The sequence below is a fragment of the Triticum urartu genome, chromosome 3A (assembly GCF_056163025.1).
Source record: "Triticum urartu cultivar PI428250 chromosome 3A, HENAU_Tu73, whole genome shotgun sequence".
Lineage (NCBI taxonomy): Eukaryota > Viridiplantae > Streptophyta > Magnoliopsida > Poales > Poaceae > Triticum > Triticum urartu.
In genome coordinates this window covers 689,217,960-689,234,494 of record NC_141875.1, presented here as the reverse complement: position 1 = coordinate 689,234,494, position 16,535 = coordinate 689,217,960, and the positions used below count along the sequence as shown (strand labels likewise).

Sequence of the window (16,535 nt, the reverse complement as noted above, 5' to 3'; positions counted from 1 at the left end):
AGTGCCAAACGTAGAACTAGCTACCTAATCATAGTAAGCTATCGGGAGGGGGTATATATCGACAACGACGACACTACATCTATGTCCCTCGACGACCCTCGTTCCCGATAAAAAAAGAGGAAGAAGAAGAAAAATAAGAGGAGAAGAAAGAATAGAGGAGAAGATCTCCTCTATTCTTTCTTCTCCTCTTTTTTTCTTCTTCCTCTTCTTTTTTTATCCTCTTCTTCCTCTCATGTTCGATAGGATCGCCGAGGGGTCGGGAGGTTACCTAGTGTCAAAGGATTCAACAAAACCATGTCTTCATCATTAGGCGAAAGTAACATGTGCATGATGGTACGAAGCTCTTCAAAGTTGTTCTGGAACGGAGTCCCAGATAGGATAATTCACTTTTTGGTACAAAGTTCAGCAAGAGCCTTCCGAATATCTCTATTTGGAAGGCCTTTGCTGAATTCGTACCAAAAGGCGGATTATTCTATCCGGGACTCCATTCCAGAACAACTTTGCAGAACTTCGTACCAACATGCCCTGGTTACTTCCGGCTAATGATGAAGGCATGGATTTCTTCAATACTTTGACACTAGGAAACCTCTCTCTACTTCCGGCTAATAAGAATAAGAAGAAGAAGAAGAAGAAGAAGAAGAAAAGAAGAAAAAAAAGAGGAGAAGAAGAAAGGAATAGAGGAGAAAAGAGAAAATAGAATATTCTATTTTCTCATCTTCTCCACTATTCCTTTCTTCTTCGCCTCTTCTTTTTCTTCTTTTTTCTTCTTCTTATTTATTTCTCCTCTTCTTTTCGGTAGAGGAGACCCTAAATAGCTAGCAAGTATCGTGGGTGTGAGATACATGTGGCCTTCGGTGTCGGACACTACATCCACGTCCCACAAGTGACGTGGGCGTTGAAGCCCGCGCCACTTGTGGGATGTGGGTGTAGTATCCGACACCGATGGTACATGTATCTCACACCGACGATACTTTCTATTTAGGGTTTCTCCTCTACCGCTCCTCGACCTCTCGACGACCCTCGTTCCCGATAAAATAAAGAGGAAGAAGAAGAAGAAAAAAGAAGAGAAGAAAGAATAGAGGAGAAGACTTCCTCTTCTTCCTCTCCTCTTCTTCTCCCTCTTCTTCCCCTTCTTCCTCGCCTCTCTCATGAATGTCCGGCGTTCTCGACCCCCCCCCACATGTCGAAGAACAAAAAGAAGAAAAAAAAGAGGAGAAGAAGAAAGGAATAGAGGAGAAAAGAGAAAATAGAATATATATTCTATTTTTCTCTTCTTCTCCTCTTCTTTTTCTTCTTTTTTCTTCTTCTTTTTTATTTCTTCTCTTCTTTTCGGTAGAGGAAACCCTAAATAGCTAGAAAGTATCGTGGGTGTGAGATACATGTGGCCTTCGGTGTCGGACACTACATCCACGTCCCACAAGTGACGTGGGCGTCGAAGCCCGCGCCACTTGTGGGATGTGGGTGTAGTGTCCGACACCGACGGTACATGTATCTCACACCGACGATACTTTCTATTTAGGGTTTCTCCTCTACTGCTCCTCGACCTCTCGACGACCCTCGTTCCCGATAAAATAAAGAGGAAGAAGAAGAAGAAAAAAGAAGAGAAGAAAGAATAGAGGAGAAGACTTCCTCTTCTTCCTCTCCTCTTCTTCTCCCTCTTCTTCCCCTTCTTCCTCGCCTCTCTCATGAATGTCCGGCGTTCTCGACCCCCCCCCCCACGTGTCGAAGAAAAAAAAGAAGAAAAATAAGAGGAGAAGAAGAAAGGAATAGAGGAGAAAAGAGAAAATAGAATATATATTCTATTTTTCTCTTCTTCTCCTCTATTCCTTTCTTCTTCTCCTCTTATTTTTCTTCTTTTTTCTTCTTCTTATTTATTTCTCCTCTTCTTCCTCTCCCCTCTTCTTGTCCTTTCTTCCTCTTCTTATTTCCTTTTTCCTCTCATTCTTTTTCTTCTTCTTCCTTCTTAAAAATACAAGTAGTATTGCCTAATTCATTGTTCATATGAATATACAAACATTTGCATATTTACAATAATTAATATCACCAAAAAAATCTATGAACAGAAAAAAATCCTAATTTTTCTAAAAAACAATCTTTTGCATTGTTCACATACACATATACATTATAGCCACATACACATATACATCACATATGAACAAAAAAATTAAAGTAACAAAAATAAAAAAACCAAGCCGGGCGGCGGCTCACAGCGCGGGGGCAGGCGAGGGCGCCGGCGCGCGGGGGCGGGACAGGGCAGGGGTTGGGCGACGGCAAGCACGGGGCGGCGACGGCGAGCCCGTAGCAGGGGAGCTCGAGGCGACGGCGGGGGCGGCGAGGGCGCCGGCGCGCGGGGGCGGGACGGGGCAGGGGCAGGGCGACGGCGAGCACTGGGCAGGGGCGCGGGGCGACGGCGACGGCAAACACGGGGCAGGGGCGCGGGGCGACGGCAAGCACGGGTAGCCTGACGGCGTCGTCGGGGCGAGCTCGGGCAGCCTGGCGGCGTCGTCGGGGCGGGGAACTGGCGATGAAATCTGAAAAAACGCTAAGTCTTTGCTTATATAGAAAAGGATTTGGTCCCGGTTCGTGGCACAAACCGGGACCAATGCCCCCTTTAGTCCCGGTTGGTGCCACAAACCGGGACCGAAGGCCAATTTTCAGCAGCCCAAAGGGCGGGAAGCGGCGGCCTTTGGTCCCGGTTGGTGCCACCAACCGGGACTAAAGGGTGGCATTGGTCACGGTTGGTGCCACGAACTGGGACCAATGCCCCCTTTAGTCCCGGTTGGTGCCACCAACCGGGACCAATTGCCTTTGCTGCCCCGAGCCCAAAAGTTTAGTCCCACATCGCTACCTGAAGGGCGCCGGCACTGGTTTATAAGCGCTGGTGTGCCTACCCATTCGAGCTCCTCTCTAATGCAGGCTTTCGGGCCTAAACTTGCTACCGCCTGTGGGCCTATTGGGCCTTCTGCGGGCCTGAATCCTGGCCCATGTAGGGTTTCTAGTCGTATTCAGGCCGTGGAGGCCCAGTAGGAGGCATTTTTTTGGTTTTTTCTTTTTATTTCTATATTTTTTTGGTTTTTTATTTTTTTATTTCTACTTACAACTAAATACTTGCAGTTTTTTAGTGATTTCTTTTTGCTTTTAGGTCACAAAAATTATAAACTTCCTATTAGTGCCATTAGTTTAAATTTTAAATAGTTTAAATTTGAATTTTTAAAAATTTGTGTGAATCACTAGTTTATGAATAACTTTACTATAAAAATAGAATTTTTATCTATTTATTTTTTTATTTCTACTTAAAACTAAATACTTACAGTTTTTTAGTGATTTCTTTTTGCTTTTAGGTCACAAAAATTATAAACTTTCTGTTAGTGCCATTAGTTTTAAATTTTAAATAGTTTAAATTTGAATTTTTAAAAATTTGTGTGAATCACTAGTTTATGAATAACTTTACTATAAAAATAGATTTTTTTTCTATTTATTTTTTATTTCTACTTACAACTAAATACTTATAGTTTTTTAGTGATTTCTTTTTGCTTTTAGGTCACAAAAATTATAAACTTTCTGTTACTGCCATTAGTTTTAAATTTTAAATAGTTTAAATTTGAATTTTTAAAAATTTGTGTGAATCACTAGTTTATGAATAACTTTACTATAAAATTAGAATATTTTTTTCTATTTATTTTTTATTTCTACTTACAACTAAATACTTATAGTTTTTTAGTGATTTCTTTTTGCTTTTAGGTCACAAAAATTATAAACTTTCTGTTAGTGCCATTAGTTTTAAATTTTAAATAGTTTAAATTTGAATTTTTAAAAATTTGTGTGAATCACTAGTTTATGAATAACTTTACTATAAAATTAGAAATTTTTTCTTCTTTGCTATTTAACTTTTATTTATACTTACAATTAAATACTTATAGTTTGATTTTAGGTCACAAAAATTATATTCTTTTTGCTATTGAAGAATATTTTAGTTTTATTTTAGTTGATCATAACATAATATTTTAATTGATTGTTTTTATTTTCATAAAAGTTTTGTACTTTATTCTGTTTGCTATTAATTCATTCTTTGAGCTAAATGACTCTGAAATTGGAAAGCATTTCAAAATGAACTCTAAAAAGGTTGAAAGTTGGCATGGTATCATCATTTCACCCACATAGCATGTTCCAAAAAGTAGAGAGGGTTACGACAAACACTTGATGCACTTCGTGTACAAAATGGACAATCACTTTCGAAATATCAAAGTTTCAAACCATAAGACATGAAAGCATTTCAAATGAACTCTGAAAAAGTTGAAAGTTGGGATGGTATCATAATTTCACCCACATAGCATGTGCATGTACAAAACGGACAATGGTAGCATGTTTGTCTGTTACAAATTTGGCATGGTATCATCATAATAGTTGCGGGAGAAAGTCTTCACTTTTTCTTCGCTTGTGTCATTTGCTTATTGCGCCGTAACCATGGATAATCTTCATTGTTTATCAGGATGCTTGGGTCAGCCTTGACATTGAAGGGAGGAATTTCATGAAACTTTTCATAATCTTCAGACATGTCTGTCTTGCCGTCCACTCCCAGGATGTCCCTTTTTCCTGAAAGAACTATGTGGCGCTTTGGTTCATCGTATGATGTATTCGCTTCCTTATCTTTTCTTTTTCTCGGTTTGGTAGACATGTCCTTCACATAGATAACCTGTGCCACATCATTGGCTAGGACGAACGGTTCGTCAGTGTACCCAAGATTTTTCAGATCCACCGTTGTCATTCCGTACTGTGGGTCTACCTGTACCCCGCCGCCTAACAGATTGACCCATTTGCACTTAAACAAAGGGACCTTAAAATCAGGTCCATAGTCAAGTTCCCATATGTCCACTATGTAACCACAATATGTGTCCTTTCCGCTCTCGGTTGCTGCATCAAAGCGGACACCGCTGTTTTGGTTGGTGCTCTTTTGATCTTGGGCGATCGTTAAAATGTATTCCCATTTATCTCGTATCCTTTGTAAGTCAATACAGTCAAAGATGGTCCCCTGGACAACAAGTACAACTCATCACAAACAGTGTTGTCACCTCTGAGACGTGTTTCCAACCAACTGCTGAAAGTCCTCATGTGTTCACATGTAATCCAGTCGTCGCACTGCTCCGGGTGTTTGGAGCGCAGACTGTTCTTGTGTTCATCGACATACGGGGTCACCAAGGTAGAGTTCCGTAGAACTGTGTAGTGTGCTTGAGACCAAGAATATCCGTCCCTGCATATTATTGAGTCTCTTCCAAGAGTGCCTTTTCCAGTCAGTCTCCCCTCATACCGCGATTTAGGGAGACCTATCTTGTTAAGGCCAGGAATGAAGTCAACACAAAACCCGATAACATCCTCTGTTTGATGGCCCATGGAGATGCTTCCTTCTGGCCTAGCGCGGTTACGGACATATTTCTTTAGGACTCCCATGAACCTCTCAAAGGGGAACATATTGTGTAGAAATACGGGCCCCAGGATGACAATCTCGTCGACTAGATGAACTAGGACGTGCGTCATAATATTGAAGAAGGATGGTGGGAACACCAGCTCGAAACTGACAAGACATTGCGCCACATCACTCCTTAGCCTTGGTACGATTTCTGGATCGATCACCTTCTAAGAGATTGCATTGAGGAATGCACATAGCTTTACAATGGCTAATCGGACGTTTTCCGGTAGAAGCCCCCTCAATGCAACCGGAAGCAGTTGCGTCATAATCACGTGGCAGTCATGAGACTTTAGGTTCTGAAACTTTTTCTCTGGCATATTTATTATTCCCTTTATATTCGACGAGAAGCCAGTCGTGACCTTCATACTGAGCAGGCATTCAAAGAAGATTTCTTTCTCTTCTTTCGTAAGAGCGTAGCTGGCAGGACCTTTATACTGCTTCGGAGGCATCCCGTCTTTTTCGTGCAAACGTTGCAGGTCCTCCCGTGCCTCAGGTGTATCTTTTGTCTTCCCATACACGCCCAAGAAGCCTAGCAGGTTCACGCAAAGGTTCTTCGTCACGTGCATCACGTCGATTGAGGAGCGGACCTCTAGGTCTTTCCAGTAGGGTAGGTCCCAAAATATAGATTTCTTCTTCCACATGGGTGCGTGTCCCTCAGCGTCATTCGGAACAGCTAGTCCACCGGGACCCTTTCCAAAGATTATGTAGTGTAAATCATTGACCATAGCAAGCACGTGATCATCGGTGCGCATGGCGGGCTTCTTCTGGTGATCTGCCTCGCCTTTGAAATGCTTGCCTTTCTTTCGACATTGATGGTTGGTCGGAAGAAATCGACGATGGCCCAGGTACACATTCTTCCTGCATTTGTCCAGGTATATACTTTCAGTGTCATCTAAACAGTGCGTGCATGCGTGGTATCCTTTGTTTGTCTGTCCTGAAAGGTTACTGAGAGCGGGCCAATCGTTGATGGTCACGAACAGCAACGCCTTAAGGTTAAATTCCACCTGTCTGTGCTCATCCCACGTACGTACACCGTTTCCATTCCACAGCTATAAAAGTTCTTCAACTAATGGCCTTAGGTACACATCAATTTCGTTGCCGGGTTGCTTAGGGCCTTGGATGAGAACTGGCATCATAATGAACTTCCGCTTCATGCACATCCAAGGAGGAAGGTTATACATACATAGAGTCACGGGCCAGGTGCTGTGATTGCTGCTCTGCTCCCCGAAAGGATTAATGCCATCCGCGCTTAAAGCAAACCATACATTCCTTGGGTCCTTTGCAAACTCATCCCAGTACTTTCTCTCGATTTTTCTCCACTGCGACCCGTCAGCGGGTGCTCTCAAGATCCCATCTTTCTTTCGGTTCTGACTGTGCCATCGCATCAACTTGGCATGCTCTTCGTTTCTGAACAGACATTTCAACCGTTGTATTATAGGAGCATACCACATCACCTTCGCAGGAACCCTCTTCCTGAGGGGCTCGCCGTCAACATCACCAGGGTCATCTCGTCTGATCTTATACCGCAACGCACCACATACCGGGCATGCGTTCAGATCCTTGTATGCACCGCGGTAGAGGATGCAGCCATTAGGGCATGCATGTATCTTCTCCACCTCCAATCCTAGAGGGCATACGACCTTCTTTGCTGCGTATGTACTGTCGGGCAATTCGTTATCCTTTGGAAGCTTCTTCTTCAATATTTTCAGTAGCTTCTCAAATCCTTTGTCAGCCACATCATTCTCTGCCTTCCACTGCAGCAATTCCAGTACGGTACCGAGCTTTGTGTTGCCATCTTCGCAATTGGGGTATAACCCTTTTTTGTGATCCTCTAACATGCGATCGAACTTCAGCTTCTCCTTTTGACTAATGCATTGCATCCTTGCATCGACAATGACCCGGCGGAGATCATCATCATTGGGCACATCGTCTGGTTCCTCTTGATCTTCTGCAGCTTCACCCGTGGCAGCATCATTGGGCACATCGTCTGGTTCCTCTTGATCTTCACCAGCTCCCCCCGTTGCAGCATCACCGTATTCAAGGGGCACATAGTTGTCATCGTACTCTTCTTCTTCGTCGTCTTCCATCATAACCCCTATTTCTCCGTGCCTCGTCCAAACATTATAGTGTGGCATGAAACCCTTGTAAACCAGGTGGGAGTGAAGGATTTTCTGGTTAGAGTAATACCTCGTGTTCCCACATTCAGTGCATGGACAACACATAAAATCATTCTGCTTGTTTGCCTCAGCCGCATCGAGAAACTCATGCACGCCCTTAATGTACTCGCGGGTGTGTCTGTCACCGTACATCCATTGCCGGTTCATCTGCGTGCATTATATATAATTAAGTGTCCAAATTAATAGAAGTTCATCATCACATTAAAACCAAAGTGCATACATAGTTCTCATCTAACAACATATAGCTCTCCAGAGCATCTAATTAATTAAACCATACATTGAAACTATGTAAAACATTTCAATGCGAAAACAAATGCGATCATAATCGCAACCAAGGTAACAATTGATCCAACGACATAATGATTCCAAGCCTCGGTATGAATGGCATATTTTCTAATCTTTCTAATCTTCAAGTGCATTGCATCCATCTTGATCTTGTGATCATCGACGACATCCGCAACATGCAACTCCAATATCATCTTCTCCTCCTCAATTTTTTTTATTTTTTCCTTCAACAAATTGTTTTCTTCTTCAACTAAATTTAACCTCTCGACAATAGGGTCCGTTGGCATTTCCGATTCACATACATCCTAGATAAATAAAATCTATGTCACGTTGGTCGGCATAATTTTCATAAACAATAAATGAACCAATAGTTATAAAGATAATATACATACCAAATCCGAATCATAGACAGGACGAGGGCCGACGGGGGCGGATACCAAAACCATCGCACTATATAAGATGCAATAATAAATATAAGAAAATGATACAAGTATCTATCTAAACATACAAGTAAGAATATTTTTCCTTTCAGAAAGAAGATAAGAACAAGAGGCTCACCACGGTGGTGTCGGTGATGAGATCGGCGCGGGTGATCGACGGCGGTGAAGACGGGGACGGGGTGTGACGGACCGCTAAATCTAGACAAATCTCGAGGAAAATGGAGCTTGGAGGTCGAGCTTCGAGAGGAGAAAGCTTAAGTAGTGTGGCTCGGGCATTCCATCGAACACCTCATGTGCATAGGAGGTGAGCTAGAGCACCACAAAGCCCTCTCCCCCTCGGCCAGAAAAAACAGGGCACTGTGCTCTGCTCTTGCGCGAGGGGGTATATATAGGCACCTCATTGGTCCCGGTTGGTGGCATGATCCGGGACTAAAGGGGAGCCTTTGGTCCCGGTTCAAGCCACCAACCGGGACCAATGGTGGTGGGCCAGGAGCGAGGCCCATTGGTCCCGGTTCATCCCACCAACCGGGACCAAAAGGTCCAGACGAACCGGGACCAATGGCCCACGTGGCCCGGCCGGCCCCCTGGGCTCACGAACCGGGACCAATGCCCACATTGGTCCCGGTTCTACACTGAACCGGGACTAACGGGCTGAGCCGGCCTGGACCATAGCCCTGTTTACTACTAGTGCATGCATACGTTGCTGGTCCTCCCGTGCCTCAGGTGTATCTTTTATCTACCCATACACGCCCAAGAAGCCAAGCAGGGTCACACAAAGATTCTTCGTCACGTGCATCAGGTCTTTCCAATAGGGCAGGTCCCAAAATATAGATTTCTTCTTCCACATGGGTGCGCGTCCGTCAGCGTCATTCGGAACAGGTTGTCCACTAGGACCCTTTCCAAAGACCACCTTCAAATCCTTGACCATATCATGTACATCAGCACCAGTACGGTGGCGAGGCTTCCTCCGGTGATCCGCATCACCTTTGAAATGCTTGCCTTTCTTTCTACCGGGATGCCTGCTCGGCAGAAATCGACGATGTCCCAGGTACACATTCTTCTTACAATTAGCCAAATATATACTGTCGGTATCGTCCAAACAGTGCGTGCATGCGCGGTATCCTTTTGTCTGTCCTGAAAGGTTACTGAGAGCAGGCCCATCATTGATGGTCACAAACAGCAACGCCTTTAGGTCAAATTCTTCCCCCATGTGCTCATCCCACGCACGTACACCTGTTCCATTCCACAGTGTAAGAGTTCTTCTACTAATGGCCTTACTTACACATCAATGTCATTACCGGGTTGCTTAGGGTCTTGGATGAGCACTGGCATCATAAGGAACTTCCGCTTCATGCACAACCAAGGAGGAAGGTTATACAAACATAGAGTCACAGGCCAGGTGCTATGGTTGTTGCTCTGCTCCCCAAAAGGATTAATGCCATCTGCGCTTAGACCATACCATACGTTCCTTGCGTCATCTGCAAACTCCTTCCCGTACTTTCTTTCGATTTTTCTCCACTGCGACCCGTCAGCGGGTACTCTCAACTTTCCTTCTTTCTTACGGTCTTCTCTGTGCCATCGCATCACCTTGGCATGCTCTTTGTTTTGGAACAAACGTTTCAAGTGTGGTATTATAGGAGCATACCACATCACCTTGGCAGGAATCTTCTTCCTGGGGCGCTCGCCCTCGACATCACCAGCGTCATTGCGGCTGATCTTATAGCGTAATGCACCGCATACTGGGCAAGCGTTCAAATCCTCGTACTCACCGCGGTAGAGGATGCAATCATTAGGGCATGCATGTATCTTCTGCACCTCTAACCCTAGAGGGCAGACAGCCTTCTTTGCTTCGTACGTACTCATAGGCAATTCGTTGTCCTTTGGAAGCATATTCTTTATCATTACCAGCAACTTTCCAAATCCCTTGTCAGGTACACTATTCTCTGCCTTCCATTGTAGCAATTCCAGTGTGGTGCCCAGCTTTTTCTTGTCACCTACGCAATTTGGGTACAACAAATTTTTGTGATCCTCTAACATGCGCTGCAACTTCTTCTTCTCCAAATCACTTGCGCAGTTTCTCTTTGCATCGGCAATGGCCCGACCTAGATCATCAACAGGCTCATCTGATGTCTCTTCTTCAGCTTCTTCCCGCATTGCTGGCTCAGCTTCTTCCCTCATTGTTGTATTATCGTATTCAGGGAACCCATGGCCAGGATAGCTGTCGTCGTCCTCTTCTTCTTCATTGTCTTCCATCATAACCCCTCTTTCTCCATGCTTGGTCCAAACATTATAGTGGGGCATGAAACCGGACTCAAACAGGTGGACGTGAATGGTTCTTGATGTAGAGTAATTGTGGACATTCTTACAGCCAGCACATGGAGAAGGCATAAAACCATCCGCCCGCTTGTTTGCCTCAGCCGCAAGCAGAAAAGTACGCACACCATTAATGAACTCGGGAGAGCATCGGTCATCGTACATCCATTGCCGGCTCATCTTCAATACACAGCACCGAAAACACCAAATTAATACAATACATAAAGTTCATACATAAAGATCATACAACACTTAAATGCAACAAACAAATAACTCTCTATCTAAAGAACTTAAATGCAACAACAAATGCGATCAAGATCGCAACTAAGGTAACAATTGATCCAACAGCATAATCATACCAAGCCTCACTATGAATGGCATATTTTCTAATCTTTCTAATCTTCAAGCGCATTTTCTCCATCTTAATCTTGTGATCATCGACGACATCGGCAACATGCAACTCCAATTCCATGTTCTTCCCCTCAATTCTATTCATTTTTTCCTTCAAATCCTCGTTTTCTCCTTCAACTAAATTTAACCTCTCGACAATAGGGTCGCTTGGAATTTCTGGTTCAACTACCTCCTACATACAAATATCTATGTCAACTTGATGGGCATAATTTTTCATAAACACGAAATGCAATGAATAGTTTTAAAAGAGAATATACCACATCTGAATCATAACCAGGACGAGGGCCGACGGGGACGGATATCAAAACCATGGCACTATGTATAACAAACAACGTATGGGTAAGATAATTATACGAGTAACTATATATCCAAATCACACAAACATCAATTTTTTATATAAAACTTCACGAACAAGAGGCTCACCACAAGGTGGTGCCGGCGACGGGACGTTGCGAGCGATCGACGGTGGTTACGACGGAGATTTAGAAGGTACTAAGTAAACCACACCAACATATGCAAACTAAGTGTTATTTTTGACCTCAAATTGCATATAAATCAAATACTAGCACATATATATAATTTCTCCAAATTACTAAACTCAAAAATCAATCATTATATAAAGCATTGCATGAGCTAATCTAGCAATGAGAGATGAAAGGACAAAGTTGCTAACCTTTGTGATCATTTGAATGGATGGGGGCCTTCAAATCTTCACAAATTTTGGGCAAAATGTGTGATGAGCTTGAGAGGAAGAGGGAAAAGAACAGAGAGGAGAGGGGAAAGGGGAAGAACAGAGCGAGCTCGGGTGGACGAAGGGTCTATGTAGGACGACCTTTAGTACCAGTTCGTGATACAACCCGGTACTAAAGGTGCTGGAGGGGCCCCGGACTGACAACATCCTACCACCACTCACTTTAGTACCGGTTCGTGGCACGAACCGGTGCTAAAGGTTCGCCACGAACCGGTACTAATGAGAGCGGCTGGCTAGCCATTGAAACCGGCACTAATGCACACATTAGTGCCGGCTCAAATTCAAACCGGCACTAATGTGCTTCACGTTTGACCCTTTTTCTACTAGTGAGGGGCTGCCACAGTGGCACACAGGAGGTGGAAAGGTGTACAGTGGATGAGTCTATCCTCTGGCACCGTCAGACAAATGCATTTAATGCGCTGCCGACGTGGCCCCCTTGCTTTATCGGGGACGGCAAGGAAGCACGTCCCAGCTATCGTCGCCTCGCCTGGCTTCGACACGCGTCCGAGCTGATGCGGCATCATGGCGCAACGTTGGCTGGCTGCTGGACGGATGTTAATAGCAGCGGTAGCCCATAGTGTTAGGTGGGTAGCCAAGAAAGATACAGGCGACGGAGTGGGGTGCAAGCTTATGAGGCGCAGTAGCGGCGATGCTAGGGTAGCGGAGACAGCCGAAGATGCGAAGCTCATCATAAGAGGGTGGTGCACCGAAGAGGAGGTGATGAGGTGCAAAGTTTCCGCGAGTGCGACATGGACGGATGTTAATGAGGAGTGAAGTGGTGGCGAGAGCGTCAGGCCAAAAGCACAGAGGCACATTGGCGTGAAAGAGGAGTGTCCGAACGCAGTCATTAAGAGTGCGAAGGATACGCTCAGCGCGCCAGTTCTGCTGCGAGGTGTACGGGCAGGTGAGACGAGAAGTCGTGCGATGTGTGGTGAGAAGAGTGCGAACAGCAAGGTTGTCGAACTCCTTCCCGTTATCTGTCTGCAACGCGAGAATGGGACGACCAAACTGCGTGAGAACATAGGAGTAGAAAGCGGCGAGAGAGGATATAGCATCCGACTTGCGGCGCAATGGGAAGGTCCACACATAATGCGAGAAATCATCAAGTATGACAATATAATAAAGATAGCCCGTATTACTGGCAACAGGAGAGGTCCAAACATCACTATGAATTAACTGAAACGGGTACGATGCAACATGAGAAGAAGCCCTAAACGGGAGACGAGCATGTTTTCCGAGGCGACATGCATGACACAAGTGATCCTCGTTCTTATTACACGTGAAGGAAACTACTCTGAAGTATATGACGAAGGGTGGCGGTATTGGGATGACCCAAGCGAGCATGCCAAAGATCCACTCCGGCGGCGAGAGCGACAGGGGCGGCCGAAGTGGCAGAGGTGGCGGAGTGAACCGGGTAGATCTCGTCGGGGCTGTAACATCGGTGGAGTGACGTCCGGGTGCGAGCGTCCTTAACAAAAAAACCACATTCGTCAAATTCAACGGTGACAAGATTTTCACGTGTAAGAGAACGAACAGAAACAAGATTTTTAATAAGTTCAGGAGAAACTAAGACATTAGACATGGGTATTGGAGTGGAGTTAGACGGAAAATATGCATGACCAATATGAGTAAAAGGAAGAGAGGAGCCGTCACCGACGGTGATGCGGTTGGAAGTGTGGACGGGATAGGAGGTGTGGAGGTTACCGGGATAGGCAGCCATATGCGCGGTAGCTCAAGTGTCCATATACCAGTCGCCGCCGCCGGTGTAGGTGGACGGTGAGGGGGCGGTGTGAAGAGCCGCCAGAAGAGCCGGGTCCCACGACACCGGCGGGAGAGGCTGCTGCGGGGCCGTCAGGGGCAGCAGCGGCAGCCCACCTGGTTGCGACTGCTGCCCTAAGAGAGAGGCCCATAGGGCGCCGCATAGGGCTGTGGCACGGCGTAGAACACCTGGTGCGAGGGTGGCCGGGCACCGAAAATACACAGGGCAGGGGCACGGGGAACCGGCATGGAGTAGGCGAGTCCATGGGTTCTGGCCGGCGTACCACGGGACCGGCTGGTAGGCCTGCTGCGGTGGGCGGGGTGCTCGTCCCTGAGCGTTGAGCGCTCGCGCCCTTGCTTGCGGCCGCCGCGACGGCCAGCACGACGCCCCCCCCCTGTTGGCCGCCTGCTGGGGCGGCGCGAAGGGAGCAGCCGGGGCAGGCAGGAAAGCGGGCGCCGCCGGCTGAGGCGGCGTCGGGCGCGGAGGTGGCGGGGCTTGACCCCCGCGGGTGCCGGCGACGAGGGCGGTGTAGGTCTCTCAAGTCCGTGCCATCCTCATCCGGCGCTCCTCTAGCTTGAGGTACGCCACCATCTTAGCAAAAGTAGGCTCCGGGATGAGGGTGAGGTTGGAGGCGGCGTTCCCGAAATCCTTGTTGAGACCGGCGGTGAGGGTGCTGATGAGGAGCTCGTCGCCAACCCTCTCCCTGAGATCGCGGAGCTCATCGGCAAGCTTTTTCGGGCGCATGCAAAAATCGTCGATGGACGAGTCAAGCTGCTGGCACCCGTAAAACTCGTCGTGGAGAAGGACCTTGCGCTGCAGCTTGTTGTCGGTGAATAGGCCGTTGAGCTTGGTCCAGACGGCGTAGGCGTTGTCGTCATCCACGACGGTGTGGAAGAGGTCGGTGGAGATGGTGAGGTAGAACCAGCGGATGATGGTGGCGTCGAGGATCATCCACTCCTCGTCATGGTTCATGAGGGCCGAGTCCATGGTGTCGTCGACGTGGCCATGAAGGAGGTACTCGCGGAACACCAGCGAAAAATACCGCTTCCAAGCGGAGTAGGAGCCGGTGGATTGATCAAGTTTCACCGGGACGCGCTCGTGGATGTTGAGATCGTGGACGAGAGTGACATCGGGACCGGCGAACGGGTTGGAGACGGTGGAGGAGGAACTCATGACTAAGGTTAGGGTTGCGAGGGGCTGCGGCGCGGGAGCGGCGTTGGCAGAACAGAAAGCCACGCGGTGTGGCTGGAGCGATTCGGCGTGGCGATGGCTGGCGTGATGTGGCGTGGGAGGCTAGGATGGAACGACGCGGCGTGGCTGGGGCGATGCGGCGTGGCGATGGCTGTCGTGCTGCTACGCGGAGGCGCGCGACGCTGGGTTGGAACGAGCGATGCGCGGCGATGCGTCGTGGTGCGGCGCTGGTGAGATGGAGCGGAAGCGAAGCGGCGGCGTCGGCGGCGCGTAGAGGCGCGGCGGCGGTGGCGGCTTAGGATTTAGGATCGTGCTGCGATAGATACCATGTCAAGAGACAAGTTTTGGGCTGTGCAATCGTGGCCCTATACACAATATGCACGTACACAATATACTCAACACTGTGAAAGTGCGTTTGCATGTTTGCAAAAGATTTTGTTTCGATATAAACTAGCAAAGTGGATGCGGCAGCAATGTCCTTGGTATGTTTAGCTATTAGGTCGAAACCCCAAGCTCAGTTGAGTCCATACTATCACGAATTTCATTTATTATGAATGAGTTTGAAAAGTTAACAGGTTGTGCGCATATGATTGTTTTCATAAAAATCATATAATACAACCAAACACCAAGTTTGAAAATGTCTGGATATTTGTTTATTTATTTGCTTGGCTAGTCATATTAAGATCTTGTCTTTAATGTATTTGTGAAATAAGTATAATTCCTTTATGCATTATACATATATTACTATAGACTAGTTATCTCAGTTAAATCTACAACCATTTGTTTCATCACAATTTACCCGGTGATAACAATGATATACTACTTGGATCAAATCTTATCAATCGCGTGTTGCATGCTCTATCAAGGAGTAGCCGCTTCTGCCACACCGAAATTAGCAATCACTGAATTGTTGAACATGACAATTGATAGAAAAATTATTAAATATACTAGAAGCTTGAATAGAAGGCATCAAATTTAATCACCTGTTCACCAATTTGTTACGATGGAGATTGGTTGAAGGCCAGTGATTAAGTAAACTATAGAAATGATACGAGAAACTAAAGAAGGGAATGGGCTCTCCAGGATCTGGGCATTGATATGATGAGGTCTTAACCTGAATGGAGATGTTTGTGACCTGGAAAGAATAGATTAGAAGCAAAACCTGAAAGGACAATATAGAGAAGCAAAATACATGTAAGACTGGCTAAATATGAACATGATTTCTGAGCTATGGATTAAAAATATAATGGAAACAGGCTTTTGGCCATCGACCTAAAATTCAATTTAAAAATAACCTACCGCCTGAAAGGATGAAACTCAAAAGCACTTCATGGTGATTGTAGCATTTTCTCTACTAACTGTGACATGAGTGAGAACCATCTCTAATTGTCAAAGGAGAGATGCATTCATTCTTTCGCCCAACTCTACTGCCCCTTGTCTTTGGCGACCACTTAGGCAATGGGAAGCAAGGGAACCACACATTAATACTGGAGATGATAATTTCAAAGAAGCCTTGATGTAAAATTTAAATTTGTCAGACATCGTTGTTGTTTTCTCTTCTTTTGGATTGTACAATCTAATGTACTTATTCCGGGTATTTTTTATTTTTATCATTGTTTAGTATAATGAGGTTGTAAAACTGGGCTGGAACTTCTCTAGGAATGGATCTGATGGTGTTTTCTAATGAGGATTACCACCGGCCTCCGCATCATTACAATTCACACATTCTTTTATTAAAATGGCT

The 16,535-nt window shown here is 46.0% G+C and overlaps 1 protein-coding gene, 1 long non-coding RNA gene and 1 pseudogene across 2 annotated transcripts in view; all 3 read right to left on the bottom strand.

Moving 5' to 3' along the window:
- The window catches only part of LOC147981660 (uncharacterized), a 361,749-nt gene extending 349,849 nt beyond the window's left edge, over nt 1–11,900 (bottom strand). Inside the window, exon 1 of the long non-coding RNA XR_015599935.1 lies at nt 11,764–11,900. This is a non-coding gene — a long non-coding RNA (uncharacterized LOC147981660). The remainder of the gene's footprint in view (nt 1–11,763) is intronic.
- On the bottom strand, nt 9,555–10,619 carry LOC147981661 (uncharacterized; annotated as a pseudogene).
- A 2,237-nt stretch (nt 11,901–14,137) lies between the features above and the next one.
- LOC147981659 (uncharacterized) lies at nt 14,138–14,773 on the bottom strand. Its single transcript, XM_087516036.1, has one exon. The coding sequence runs from the start codon at nt 14,771–14,773 to the stop codon at nt 14,138–14,140; it is 636 nt and encodes a 211-aa protein (XP_087372162.1).
- Between the last annotated feature and the right edge of the window lie 1,762 nt (nt 14,774–16,535).

Excerpts from the sequence above, each read along its gene's own strand:
- LOC147981659 (XM_087516036.1), bottom strand. The coding sequence starts at position 14,773 with ATGAGTTCCTCCTCCACCGTCTCCAACCCGTTCGCCGGTCCCGATGTC.